Here is a 15225-nt window from a genome sequence, read left to right on the forward strand (position 1 = left end):
ATTTCAGGCTCTGTTCAGATTACCAGGTCAAATTAGATTTTTTGCAAATCTGTTTTATGCAGAAGAATTGAACTGCATGAAATACGAGGTGGTTTGAAATGAGATTACAGTTGGATGTGTACAAATGTGCCTCAGTCTGGACAGTTAAATTACATTTTAATGTATTTTATTTTTGCTCACAACAAGACAAACAATAACCTCATCAAATCTAGAGTGACGGAAGTGTGGGCATCCAAGAACAGCACAAAAGGTTAGTTACTGACACCATCCTCAATACCACAGCAACCCACAGAGAGGCTGAGATGTTCAGACACATAAAACCAATCTGATCAGTAGCAAATACAGTCATCCCAACAGATTTCAGAAACAACCTACGTGCAGTCTGAATATCGCCTAGACCAACAACACAAATCTACTATGTGGGCATTTGATAGTGTTTGACTTTAAACAAACAAAAAAAATTCTGATTAAATGCTGTACAGCAACTACCACTGCAAGTCCACTGCAACCTCCCAGACATGGCTGCGCAGGTGCAGCATGCAACGAGAGTTTGTTTATTGCCAATCAATGAAATTTTGGATTGTGTATTGCTAAATTTAATTGTCCTTTGGTCAGACCTATCAAGCACTGTTTGCACAGTGGTCCAACATAAAGGGCACTACGTAGGGATAAGGATGTGATTTGAGACGTGGCCTTGGAAGAGTAAACACTAAGAACTTTAGTGTTTCTGTGCAGAGCTCGGGTGCATGTTAACTCTAAGCTAAGTTGGAGCTTTTAGGGATGCTGCTCCACAGCAAAAAAACATGCAGTTTGTTAATATTTCTATCTATGGCTCAGAGCATGCAGACTATCTTCTTTAGTGATTTTGTCTGCATCTTTCCTGGTGAAGTGTCCTAAACAAAAAAGCCATTGCCAACCTAAATGAGGACTAATTCCAATGCTCCATTAAAATACCAGAGAAGAATGTTTAGCTCTAAAAGCAAAGTAAATCTAGCTTCATCACCATCATTCCTGGAGGCAGTTCAATACTGTGGGGCTTTATATCCCTCTACTCTAGACCATGCCAGACATTAGGCATGGTGTATTCTAATGGCAGCACTTCTTTGCAGGTACTGGACTGTATAGAACTGTGTTAGCAATAGCTGCAATGTACACTGTAAAATGTGATAAGTTGATCTTACTTAAAAAAAAATGAGGAAACCGGTTGCCTTGAAAAAGTTAAGCAATTATAACTGTTATTTTCAAGTTAAGTTCCCTTAATGCTTGCTATTTAAGTGTACTCAAATCATAGTTAAATCTACACAGTTTACTTGAGTTGTTTCTACTTTAAATAGCCTGTGAATGCAAGTTGTTTTTTTAAGTGTGTAAAACCTGATAAGTTTACTAAACTCAAAACTAAAACTTTTGTTTTTTTGTAACCCATTACCTAATAAATTTTAAGTTCATGTAATATAATTTTTAAATACAGTGAACTCAACAAATACATATATATTTTAAATTAATATTTTCCTGAACTTCTTTTTAGTCTTCTTTCTGGTTTCAATCAGCTAAAACAGTAAAGAATTGAAAGCACTGAGAGCACAGCGAGAACACAGAGTTACTGCAGCTCAGTACTGTAAATGATGCTCGTTCCACAGCCAACAACACAGAGACCAAGCATTTAATCATAATCTGTGAGCTACAAGTTTACCTAAGATAGCCCCGGATGAATCACTACACACTGATGGTGAGTGCCAGAAATTGGGGGACACACCCAGTATGCAAATCGATTGTGACTGAAGCCAATGGAAAAGAAGCTGATAATGGCAACAGACTAAACTTAGTTATCATAAGTTGATTCAACTTAAATATCTCAGTTTAAGTGTATATGTGCCCACGAATGTTCAACTAGCTCAAAATAGTTGAGTATTGTTTAGAAATCACTAATTTTATGTAAAACAGACTTAATTTATTTGAGTTCAACAATTTCTGGGTTTACAGTGTAGTAGTTGCTGAATGCATTCATAACAATCTTGATCCCAAATATTAGAATGAAACATAGCTTACAAATTGAACATCACAGACCGACAAATTAGAAAAAACATTTTTACTCAGTGATTGCAATGAACATTACTAATGTACCATAGCTAAAATGATGTAAAGCTATGTAAACTAATGTTAACTTAAGGCACATGAATAATACTCTGTAGTCTTATTACTGACACTTTAGCTGCTTACTTCACCAATCCATCAACTCCATTAGCCAAATCCATAACTTACTGCAACATGATTTCTCAGGTTGGCTGTTGAGTAAATGTCAAAACACAAAACTGGGTGAAAATACTTTTGCCACCAAAAAAATTGCCATACATTCTTATAAGAAACCTATAACCTATTAAAGTATGTGAAAACCATATGATCAAATAATAATTAAAAAAAAAATTCTAGATACATTTCTTTTAGGAGAAAGAGGGTGAAGACACATGACTCCTGCGATACGAGTGAAGTCAGCTACCATCTCTTCTTAAACAGCCGCTGATCTGATGCAGCTTCAGAGCCAGCACTCTTAGAGGAAAGCCCAGCAACCCAGCTCTGATACATCAGCTAACAGACGTCACCTGTGCTGACCAACATCACCCTAACTGTGATCTACCCACCCAGAGAGAGCAAAGCCATGTGTGCTCTCTCTGCCTCAGATCACAATCACACTGCGCTGGTCGGCAGGCTTATATTTTTTTCATTAGTCGACTAGTCAGCGATTACTTCTGCCATGTACTCAGATCACACAAATATAAACTTAAGCTTGATCATTTAATCAAATGTTTTGATAACATTTGTCCTTAAATCATAATAAAAATGTAACAAAATGAAAGAAAGAAATAAACAATACAAATTAAAGTGCAAGTTTTTTTTTTTATTACAATATGCAAATATGTATCTGAAAGTAGTAGTCTCTACCCCAGAATTAAGTTGCAGCATATTAAGTAGCAGAAGCATAGAAGCTGTGTACTTTGGAAGATTTTTATCATGAAATCTGAATACTGTAGCAAAGAGAGAGAGAGGGAGAGAGAGAGAGAGACCTACAGGATGAAGTATTTTGTGTAGTGTGTTGAAGTTACAACCTAATGATTAGTCAATGCCTAAATTTAGAGTTGTCAAACTTATATAATCAATACTGTTGATTATGCCGACTAATCATTGCAGCTCTAGTACAAGGTAAAAGTAAAATAAGTTTTCTTAAACTCATAGAATTCACAATGCACAGTTAATACACCACCACCACTTTCCACAGTCTCTAACACTGTGACACACACCCACACTCTTAAAAGTAATTCTGCGTTTTGGTCAGGAGAACTAATAGTATTAAGTTGAGTGAACTTATCGGCCAGAACAACTCAATAAAATGAGTTCAGAGAACTTCAACCTGTAAACTTCAAAATGTATGTTGAGCCAAAGAAAAACTGTGATTCCAACCAACTTTTAGTCACTACCTGTTTCAATGCTCGTTCTAGAGTGTTCATTCATGCAGCTTTCCTATAGGCTCCTGGTACAATATATTTGCATATTGGGTGTGGCCTCTCCCTTACTTACCATCTTTGTGTTGTCTGTTGCCCAAAGCTAACTTATCCTGGTCCTACACTAATATAATATATGTGTTGATTGCCAGGCCTCAGTGTTGAAGGCTGTAAGAGCACATTAACTTTATTCTGTGTTCCTACAGAGTATTTACAGAGGTTACTCTTATACTGCTCCAGTATTATACTGTCAGTATTGGCAGTTAAATAATAATGTACTAAATATGTTGAGAATACCCCTGGTTAAATTAAAATGATAAGCTATGTGAATATTACTAAGGTTTTATTAACTTGAAAGATGAATTGTTAGTTTATTTGACTAATCAAAAAACAACTTAAGTGTTTATTTTGTCCTTTTTCAAAAATGATCTTTTTTAAAAAAGACAAATTAAAAACTTAAGTTGTTTTAAATCAGTGTATCAAGTTGAAATAATAATTAATGAGGATTTTAACAACTTGTTTAACTTAACATGTTGAGTTGATACAAAGGTTGTTATCAAGCTGAGGTTGTTATCAAACTCAACTTGATAACAACCTTTGTATCAACTCAACATGTTAAGTTAAACAAGTTGTTAAAATCCTCATTAATTTTGGTAGATGCACTGTAAAACATTTTAAGTTGTTTAAACTCAGCACATAAGTTTCCCGAGTTTAAACAACTTAAAATGTTTTACAGTGCATCTACCAAAATGCCAGTTAATGTTTTCCGTGTGGAAAAAACAACTCTGAATACATTACCATGTTACTTCTAGAGGAAACGTGCCCCTACAAATCAATGGATGTAAATCAGTTTCTGCTAGGAAATCTTGTAAAACCAAACCAAAAAAATCTAATCAAAACTCTCACATTGTAATCTATACTGGAATGACACTATCAAAACACGTCACAATATTTTATTCCCCTTCCTACACACACACAAAAAACACACACACAAAAACACACACACACACATACACACACACAGCAGTCTCCCATTGTGCTCGCTGCTATCAGTAGTTGGTCACATGGCCGTGCAGAGGCTCGATACATTTTCCCGTGGGCCCTTGCTGACTCTTTTAACCATGACAGCTCTATTGTAGGACAGTATGATGAACAGTTGTTTTTTTCAGGTTCTGCTTAGTGTATGCACCATGCTCTCCTGTAAACCCTGTCTTATAGTAGGCTATATCCCTTTGCCCAATGACCAGCACTTCCCTATTACATTATGATGGAAGTCAGGAGTCAACTCATGGTCCCTGCTACAATCATAGGAATTATAGGAATTCTGTTTATGACCAATTATTGCGTGTCAATTTTTATTGTGCTATTAGCTTCAAAATGTTAACTTTAAATAAGTCATGTGGTCCAAAATTCAGATGAGGATTGATGACTATTGAAGTCAAGCCTTTAAGTTTTGTACATACAACCACCATCCTGAGTGCTGATATGTCTCTCCACTGCCAGATGATTTAGATTTATGACATAAAACTGGGCCAGTAACGTCAAACTACACAGTACATATGTCAACATTTCACTTACAGTTAGGTGCATAAATATTTGGACAAAGTTGTTTTTAGAAACTGCACTCATTTTTACAGTTAAAGCAACAACCTGGCAACATATACTAACCAATTACCCACTATTTAACATGGTAATTTGTGGTTTGAAATACAAATAAAAATTATATTTCCCAATTTTTTTTGTTGCTGCGTGACATTCTTACATCACTGGCAAAGCACCACGGCAGACTAAAAATTATTTGAAATCTTTATTCCACTTTAGTTAGAGTTTAGTTAAAACAACAACATTTGCCTTTAGTTGTTCACCATTATCTCTCATTTTTCATGATATTAGGACAGTTGTTTTATTTGTGTTGTGAAGTTTTCAGTAAAAAACAAGCTGGTTCCAAACACTGATGCACAACTCTGACAATACAGTGTGTATTTTCTCCTTTTGAATAATACTAATACTAAAAATAAAAAGAGAATTTCCACTAATAGGCAAAATATTATTGATTGATCGACAGCCCAGTATTACAATGATACAATATGATATATTATTCCTTATATACTAACTCTTTCAGACGTGCCACACAAAATGCCTTTCTAAAACAACTTAGCCCTTGCTAGTGTGCATGCATCTGTGCGCAGACCATAAATAATATATGTTGTCTAAAGTGGCAATAAATTATTGCACATGGCATCTCTTGTTCTCAAATACAGCAGTCTGAATGAACACACAGAAACTGACCTGTGATCCACGGGCACTCCTCTTGTGGTCCCATTCGTGTGGCGGGATCATCTGTAGAAAAGAGGACGCAAACTGTCACTCACACAGGAAACCCAAACACTTCAAACAAAAACAACTGAGCCAGTATTCTATAAAACACCTATAAATACAGGGATAGACAGCACACAATAGAACAGAAAAACACAACCATAGATAGCTGATAGAAAAGGAGAGAGAGAGAGGGAGAGTGAGAGAGAGAGAGAGAGAGAGAGAGAGAGAGAGAGACTCATCAGGACAGCAGTGACGCTAGTTCTAATCCCCGCAACCCCACTACCCCCAAAAACAGACACGCTGTGCTTGTACATTTTCCATTTTGTTCAATGATGCGCACTCATAATTCAAGTTCACAGCCAGTCTCCATTTCGTTCTATGCTTGTCATGGCTTAATGGCTTATCCAAGCTGTAAACTCAATACACTTTAACAGAAAGAGGACACTCCTTTGTATACTTACAAAGTTTTTTTTTGAAGAAGAAGAGACAGATAAAACACAATTTTGCTTAATTTATGCTCAGAATATGCCTTATATATATCTTAATATATCTTAAAACATTCAGAGTCCTGCTTTATCCTGCAGAAACTCTGACATAATGCCACATCAAGATCTACTGACTTCAGGGCCGGGACATGGGACATTTATATAATGTCGTGGGAGCTCAGTCTAAGAATATATTCTTTTAGACAGAAAGGGGGAGGGGAGCGAGCCAAACAAACAGTATCCTGACTGCTGTTTATTTAGCAAGAATGGCCATTAATTAATAATATTTGTGTCCACGCCGCCCACTCTCAGCCCTGTCAGTTCCCTGGCACACTATGTGACCTGGCACTATTAGCCAACATTGCATGCACATGGCCGGCTTCATGAAACTACTGCACCAAGCCAAGAGGGGATAACTAGGTTGCATGACTACAACACTCAGGCTAATTAGGGACATATATATATATATATGGATGCTGCAGTTGGTCAGGTCTAGGTTCAGCAGCAGTATGATGGAACGGGCATATTCCAAGATGACAATGTCAGGATTCATGGGGCTGGAATTGTGAACGAGTGATTCAGAAAGCCTGAGATCATCATTTCCACACATGGATTCATGGTTCACCACGGAGCCCAGATCTTAACCTCACTGAGAATTTTTGTGCCGTGCTGGAGAAAAAAAAGTAATGCTTAATTAATGCAAAATAAAAATCAAATATTGGTTTGAATTATCAGTCAAATCAAAATATCTTTCCAATATTGACAGACATTGATCACTGCTGAATATTGCATGTCCAATATGACTCTCAAACTAACAGAAGTAATGCATGATAAACTAAAGATCAAAGGAAAAAGAAGTACTGAATCTGATCCTGTAACAAATCCAGCCTGAAGAACAGCATAGACCTGCCCACAGCACCATCACACGCCATCACACGGTAACCTGGCAAATAAGAAGCCAGACTCCAACTAATCATTCTGTAGCTAGCTTTGTAGTTCCTATATACTAAAATACCAAACTCCCACTGTAACTGAACTGGAAATTGTAAACTGAGGTCCTTAACAACTTACTCTCCCACATCCACCATGAAAGATTTGCTCTCTCTCTCTCTCCTGATTTCTCTCAGAGTCATCATTCGTCATCACAGTCAGGCTCCCTATCTCTGACTATGCATTGGCAGGGCCAGAGTAAATTACATAACGTTATGTTACATAACAATAACTCCTCATCCTCTTATTTGACAACGCATGTTCCAGCACCCAGGCTTCAGAAAGCTACAGCCATTCACGATCCAATATCATTTACTGATTCTGTGTTCTATGCTGTAATGTATTTACTACTAGACGCAGGAACACATACATCTCTGTCAACCAATAACAAACTACAGTATTTGCCACTTTGGACCATGCCCCAACATATGGTCATCGTATAAAGACGGTATGAGTATACGAGAACTCTGTGAACTCGCCCTGGCGGTCTCAGAGCTTTCTGCTTTAAGCTAAACAGACAGACGTGTGACCCTGCTCCCGCTCCTCACGATGCACATCGGCAGCGCTGAGCACTGAGAATCATGCACGAGAAGAAGTGGTGAGAGGGTGAAATAAAAGACAGTACAGAAGTTTATAGACTGATACATTTTAATTGGTGCTATCAACACCTAATCATTAGTATTTTTTTGAGCTCCATACGTAAGTATGGAAGCGTTACTGTCGAGTACATTGCTTTCTATTCTTTATTTCTTTTTCTCTCTCACTCTCTCTCTCAAACACACATGCACAGCTGCTGACATGTTTTTTTTTCCAAATTCTAGAAGGCGGAATATGGAGCTATTTGCTCCATTAAAGTTACCGCATCTTCATTGCTAAAGTTATTTTTTATGCAGCATTCTAAAGTAGAATGTTAAGATTCTACTTTAATAAGCATTAAAACTAAGATATTTAAATAAAGTAAAAAAGGTCTCTATTCTGCCAGTATACCTCACTACAATATTAATATTTTTGTCTCTTGGACAAAAACAAACTGAAAGTGCCAGCATTTACATTTTCTTTGTATCATAATTTTATGAATGATTATTCAGTATATAGTTGTGTTTAATAAAATTAATTTTTAAGCGGTTGACACCACTAAAATCGATTTAATTCTATTTTGCCAATCTAACACTGATCCTTTAATTTACAATTAAATACTCAATGTTACAAACTTAATCTTAAAAAGAAGGAAAAAGGTATAACCCTGATTAATCACAGGATTTTGTTGTGATCAAATCAATAAGATTAATTCCTTATTTTAAACCAAAATTTTAAACTCATTGACAAAAAATGTATTCAGCAGTACTGTAATAGACAACCATTTGTCACAGCCTTACATGAAGGAGTTTTTTTTGTAGCAAAATTTCATATGTATTCCCTCCAGGATTTCCAGAGAATTGATGGTCATTGCGTTATTTCCCCAAATGGGCAGCAGGACTGTACTGTATTGACTGCATATGGCACTGACCGTCCATGATTCATTCATAAACAGAAAAGAAACAGAACAGTCGAGTCTTTTCAGTGCATTTAAAAGACTTTCCATCTTACTGCAGAGAGTTCACAAACATGAGCAGTGAAAGCACATTATTTGATGAGCAGCACATCATAAAATGTTGGCATTCACTTTATTACAGCCTGATAAGCATGGCTCCGTGTCTTGTGAAAGAAATGAATGAGAATGAAGAGGCAGTGACAGGGACGAACAGTGCTCCTCCACTGACTCCATCTCGCTAAGTGACAGATGATGTAATCTTCATAATAAGTCAGAAGATGCATTGCTGTCTTAATTTAGCATGAATGAGATACTGCTTGCTTCTACCATAGCTTCCCCCACCCCTCCTCGCTATTGGTCTTTCACAGATGCATGAGAATGCCAGGCGATAGCAGTGGTAGAAAGCCAGGCCTTGTGGAAACCAACCCTGAACCCCACTGCATGCCCTTTCTGCTTTTCAGGGCCTTTTAATAATGCAGAGACTACAGGAGGACGAGGGATGCAAATCTTGTGCACACTCAGCACGGGGGCCACCGCTACATTAGTGCTTACTTCACACTGATTTATTCATAACTAGCATTCATGCACATTCACTAGCCTGCACAGATGACTAACACACGACAGCACGTCAGTAGCTTCATTCAATTATTTGGAGTGGGCTCTTTTTTCCAGGCTGCTTTCCAAGAAGTGGAAATGCACACTGAAATAATGGAGCAGGCCAACAGTGAGTAACATGTTTATCCATACCCACTTATTTATCTGCTTAGTTTGTATGGCATGTGTTTAAAGACTGCAAAGTAGATCTGGGCAATATAGTGATATTTTATCACACTGCGATTCATTTTCTTATCGAATTGACAATACACTTTAATAAGCATATCGAGAATATCACCAGTGCTTAAAGAACACTGACACAACTGTACATTTTATTATAAAGATTCTAAACATCCTGTTAAATTGGATGATGAGAAGCAAAAATAAGGAATATATCATGATATAAATGTCGGCCCTATTGCTCAGCCCTACTGCAATGTGAGATCTGCAGATTATACTCTCTTTCTTTCTCCCTCTCACTTAATTTTCTTTTAAAAATCTCAAGGCTGTAAAGGTTATTTTAGCATTCATGATTTTTATGTTTGTACTACAGATCATTAATAAATATCTACAATTTTACTCAGATGTTTTAATGGTAGAACTAATATTTGCAAATGAATTATCAGCTTGCCCATTACTTACTCCTGTGATCTTAATTAATGTATCTTATTCAGATCACAGCACTTTATTGAATAGAAAAAATAATCCTTTATTATTGTTTACTCATTTCTCACTTCCAGCTCATTGAAATTCGAAGTAGGTATTTGGTGATGTTTTTTGGGTTCCAGGTTTAAAAGTTTATTGTGGTATCACTACTAGAGTGAGAGGATTTTGTTACATTGCAGCTCAAAAACATACAATCACACATAGACACAACAATATTATGCTCATATTTACATGGTGTAATGAAACTGTGATGTTTTGTATTAAACAGTCTGAAACCACCCACCAGAAAATAACAGTCTACTATGATACTATTTTCTATTCAAAAAATAATGTCAATATATCTGGTCCTATAAGAGATTTAGTTTGTTTGTGTAGAGCGGGTTAAGTTTGGCAGCGGGTCATAAAAAAATTCTGTTTTGGAAAATGAAGTGTAATGAGATAGACAGGGAAGGATTGTAAACAAAAGCTCACCAGAGAAGCATTTTTATTTTATTTTTTTTATAATTTAAAGAACCTCACAGGCCAGATGTCTCATGCCGACCCCTGGTGTAGAGTATTGTGATTTGTGTTTTTTTCTAATACAGTAAAATATAAATAAAAACATTAATTAATACATACAATTAATACAAGAATAATGCTGTTCAATAAAATAAAAAAAATAATCGAAATAATGAATTGCTCTGTGATTAATTAATCAAAATTAACACGTCAATTTGACAGCCCTTATAATAATAGCATTTACAGTATAATACTGTTGATGACGATGATCCACACACAAAGCTGACAGTGCTTGACAAAGAATGGAACACAAGCTTACTTGTGTTCTCTGACTAATCAATAACACTAGTTCACGCATCAGCAGCTTTGCTGTGGCTCCCTGAAGACTGAAGCGTATACAGAAATGTTAGAATGCAATATACAGAGTGTTAGAAGTTCAAATATTAAATAAAGGGCGAGTCTGCAATATTGTGTTTGCTGCTGTGAGTGTGGCACTTTGCACAGTGGAGCGCACTGTGTAAGAGAATACTGCAGCAGGGTTTTAGAGTTTATGAGAACAAGAAATGTAAAGCCCATATATCACATAACTCCAACAGACTTCAAGCACCACACAGATCACAGAAACGTACTCCAGACCTAGCTTAGAAACACTGAATTCACTTTCATTCATTTTGATTACAAAAGAAATACATTTTTGGGATTGGGAACAGTATAGTAGGATAAGACATAAATATAGTTCCAGATATCCTTTGCAACAGTTATCGTTAGCAGCAGCATGTAACAACATGTTGTCAAAGATTTACAAATCATGTCTAAAAATAAAAATATCTGTATGCCAGGAGAATATGCTTGGTTTTGTATTGGGCAAAAAAATCTGATCATCTAATACTAGTATAACTTTAAAGGACCAAGTTTTCTGCAAAATGGCAATACAGGATAATAGCAAAGATTCTGCTGTACATGAAAGTGCTCTAATGTATATATTCTAATTGTATGACTAATATTATGATATTGTTTTGTAAGCAATGCTTAATAAACAAAAAGGAAGAGCTAAAGGATTATAAATGTTAATAAGAAGGCCTTCACATCTAACCTAGAGGGGCATTAAAATTCATTCCCATATATAACCCATATACCTTAAAAACAGACCATGGAAAAGGAATGTTGACAGAACATTATTTATTAACACAAATTAGGTTAAAGTGTGAAGTATTCCTTTCAAAGTTTTTTTTTTTTATATTGTAGCATGAAATTGAGTAAAGAGGACAGGCCAGTCTTGGGTAGAGTAATATTCCACGTAGTCTACATTAAGGAAAACCAAGCATTCCAGGGTGCAGCCAGACAGCTCAGTGTCCCTTGAAGGATATTCTCAACTGTTCTAATGTGAAGCACTCAGTCTGTAAATACGACTTGCGGGTTTAGTTTAGTTGCCTAGGATATTTAGATTACACATAGGTGGAATGTGAGTTATGTTAAGCAGCTGAAGACACACCATACTGTAATGTAGTAACTAATTCTACTTTTAAACAGGGCTGATCCGGTTAGCTATGATACACAAAACAAGTGAACTTCTCCCTTTATTCTGAAAATCAGGAGATACTACAGGAGACACGATCTGCCTGTCCTGTTTTTTTATGGTCACAAAAAGCTCCTGGTGGGAGATTTGCCAAATGCGGTATTTCAGTAATTATGATTCTCTAACTTTGCACAACTTCACTGCTCCAGTCCTGTATATTGTGATTTGGTGTGCTGTGCCCCTCATCTAAGGCTCATATCAGCACACAGCACACATGCACTCATTATTCAGAACAATTCTGCAACCAGAAGGAAATGTCAAGTAGCAATGTTATTCAGAAAGAAGATAAACACTGAGATGAACACTGCATTGTGTTACTGATATGGGCAATATTTACTGAGCTACACATACAGTAGTAGTGTGTAATGCATGTGTAATTGTTGTAGAGGTTCCTCATGGTGGTTTATGATTATCTATTCTATGCAGTTTGAATATTCTAATACATTTTATGGTAGGTCTAGAGTGTTGATAGCAGATCCAATGTAATACAACACATTTTCGATCTGGGATAAGCATGGTGATGTATTTGGCCACAGCAAAGCATATTGGTCTTCAAGGCAAGCTTTAGAGATGGCAGCAGTGTGTGAACATGCATTAAACATGCAGTGTTCAGAAAAGCACTGCTGGCTACAAGACCAATATAATGAAAACCAAATGTGATCTGTACAACATTGCACACCTTGACATTACTGCTGTGTAATGCATGACAATTACCCATTCATCTTTGTGTTGGCCACAGTCCACCAAGACAAAAGCAGAATTCATTTCTAAAGCTATTCAGCATTCCTCCATGACCGTGTAAACAGGGTGTCCAAACTTTTTTTGTTGGGGGCCAGAAGGAGAAATATATTTGAAGTCACGGGCCACACTCTGTAATAAAACAAATAATGAAATATACCACTTTAAATAATACTTTTTTCCTAATTATGTCATTTACACACCATTTGACTTGTTTAACAGTGTTGTGTAAACTAAGATTTTTCAATTTGATGTTTAATTTCATGATGTCTCCAAATATTCAACTCCTTAATTACTTTCTTTGGCCCATTTTTCTGCGCTAGAAATGCACCCTCTCCGCTTTTAGACTCTTTTGCCCCGTTTTTCTGCGCTAGAAATGCACCCTCTCCGCTTTTAGACTCTTTTGATCCGTTTTTCTGTGTTAGAAATGCGCTCCCTCTCCGCTTTTAGACTCGTTGGCTCGTTTCTGACACCTAGCGTTCAAACTTTGAATCTCACATTATAAAACCTGCTTAACAGCGGGCCAACTTTCATTCTATTTCTAAAATACCTCGCGGGCCGCTCCAAAACAGGAAACGGGACGGAAATGGTTTGGACACCCCTGGTCTAAAACAACACCATTGCAGTCTTTGGTGAAGTTGTTGAGGGGTTAAATAATAATTATCTGTGTACATTTAACCATGCATCATGAGACCATCTGTCAGTCATGTTAGAACTAACAGAATGCTGAATGTCCACCATCGTCGACCATTTTCATGTCTCACATGATCAAATCAACACCTTAAGTTTCATTTCTATCCGCTGAATTTTGCAGGAATTCAGGGCACTGCTCCTGTAGTGGCTTCAAAGTCACCTGCTCCTAAACCAGCTTCAGTGGTCTCATTTTGTCTCCATGCCAGGGGCACCAGCACCCGTGCCAGCCATTCCAGTCTCTGTGCCAGTGGCTCCTGCTCCTGTGCCAGCCGCACCTGTCTCCATGCCAGTGGCGCGAGCAGCAGCAGCTACAGTCCCTCCAGTTTTTTTCTTGATATTACTCACCTGTGTACGTACCTGTGTAATGGCTTCCTCTCCTGGCCTCAGCAGGAACTGTGAATGGCCATGTGCCTCAGTGTGTTTTTATTGGGCTCCATCTCTCACCTGACACTCATCTCACACAGCTGCAGTGGTTTTGAATGCTACTTGTGATGCCTTTGTGTTTCTAAGCATTGTCTGATGAACTGTGTCGGTGTGAGAAGGCTGGTGACACTAAGGGGGGACCCACAGCGCTGTACAGTGCCCCTGTGGAGGCCTTCAAGCCAACCGGGGAATCCACAGCACTGCCTAGTAACCTGGGAGTGACCTACAAGCCAGCTGAGGAGTTCACAGCACTGCTGACAGCTCCTGTGGTGACTAAAACTTCCCTCTGTGATGACATGGGCCAACTTGGTCAGTGGTGTTTATTGATTATGTAACTTCTGATAAAAGTAGCTGAATTTTGAAGTTAATTTCTGTTTTCTTCTCAGACTGAGATGTTCTGAAAAACTGAGAGGATGGGGCTTTGCTGTACCTATTGATAATCATGCAAAACATTATACATTTAAGGCAAAGGCAATAACATTTTCTTTTTTGGCCAAGGCAAGTCACCAGAAGTAAACCCAACAGTGTAGTGGAGACAAAACTGTAGGCAAAATACACCCATAAAGAAGCAGCAACTAATACCAACCTTACTCCTACAAAAAATCTGAAAAAAAAAACCTGTGAACAAGAAAAGCACTGGCCAAAAGCTACTTCTGTTTCTGCTGCACTGTTCAACAGTTTCTCTTTTAGTAATGTTACACCATGAGCATGATGGGAATCTAACTGCAGTCTTCTAAGGGTTCCTTTAATATTCTGTTTTTTTTCCTCTTTTAAAAGAATGTACAGTCTTCTTGTGTATGTTTGGCATTGAGGTGGCTGCAGGAAACACCTGGCAGAGCATCTCAAGTTTCAGGTCCATGCAGATTTGTACTCCTCCAGCCAACACATCAGTCTTCCCATCAGTTCTTATGACTGGCCATGTCTACCTAACACCAGCATACACTTTTGGGCTCTGAAACAGAGCTTAAAACACTCTCCGCACACTCATAAACGGATCATTTGCATTCCAGTATTAAATATAATCCTTTTCATAGGCTTACATTAATTTGTCTATATAGAGTATATTCATATACTACCTTTGAACCGCTGAAACGAGACCTGTCTGTATATATTTTGATGAATAAATACTTTTGCTAATTTTACTGTAAAAAGTATTCTATGGCCTTAAAAGGTGGTGGCCAGCCTTAAGCCAGTTACACTAATATAGCAGGTATGAAG

At 37.3% G+C, this 15225-nt stretch overlaps 1 protein-coding gene across 2 annotated transcripts in view; it reads right to left on the reverse strand.

Annotated features, from left to right (window-relative positions):
* pde3a (phosphodiesterase 3A, cGMP-inhibited) overlaps positions 1-15225 on the reverse strand; it is a 92409-nt gene that overhangs the window by 33874 nt on the left and 43310 nt on the right. For both annotated transcript variants that reach the window (XM_049475098.1, XM_049475097.1), the window contains exon 2: positions 5784-5834. In XM_049475098.1, the coding sequence (XP_049331055.1) occupies positions 5784-5834 (51 nt within the window). The remainder of the gene's footprint in view (positions 1-5783; positions 5835-15225) is intronic.

This window comes from Astyanax mexicanus, chromosome 2 (assembly GCF_023375975.1).
Source record: "Astyanax mexicanus isolate ESR-SI-001 chromosome 2, AstMex3_surface, whole genome shotgun sequence".
Taxonomy (NCBI): Eukaryota; Metazoa; Chordata; class Actinopteri; order Characiformes; family Acestrorhamphidae; genus Astyanax; species Astyanax mexicanus.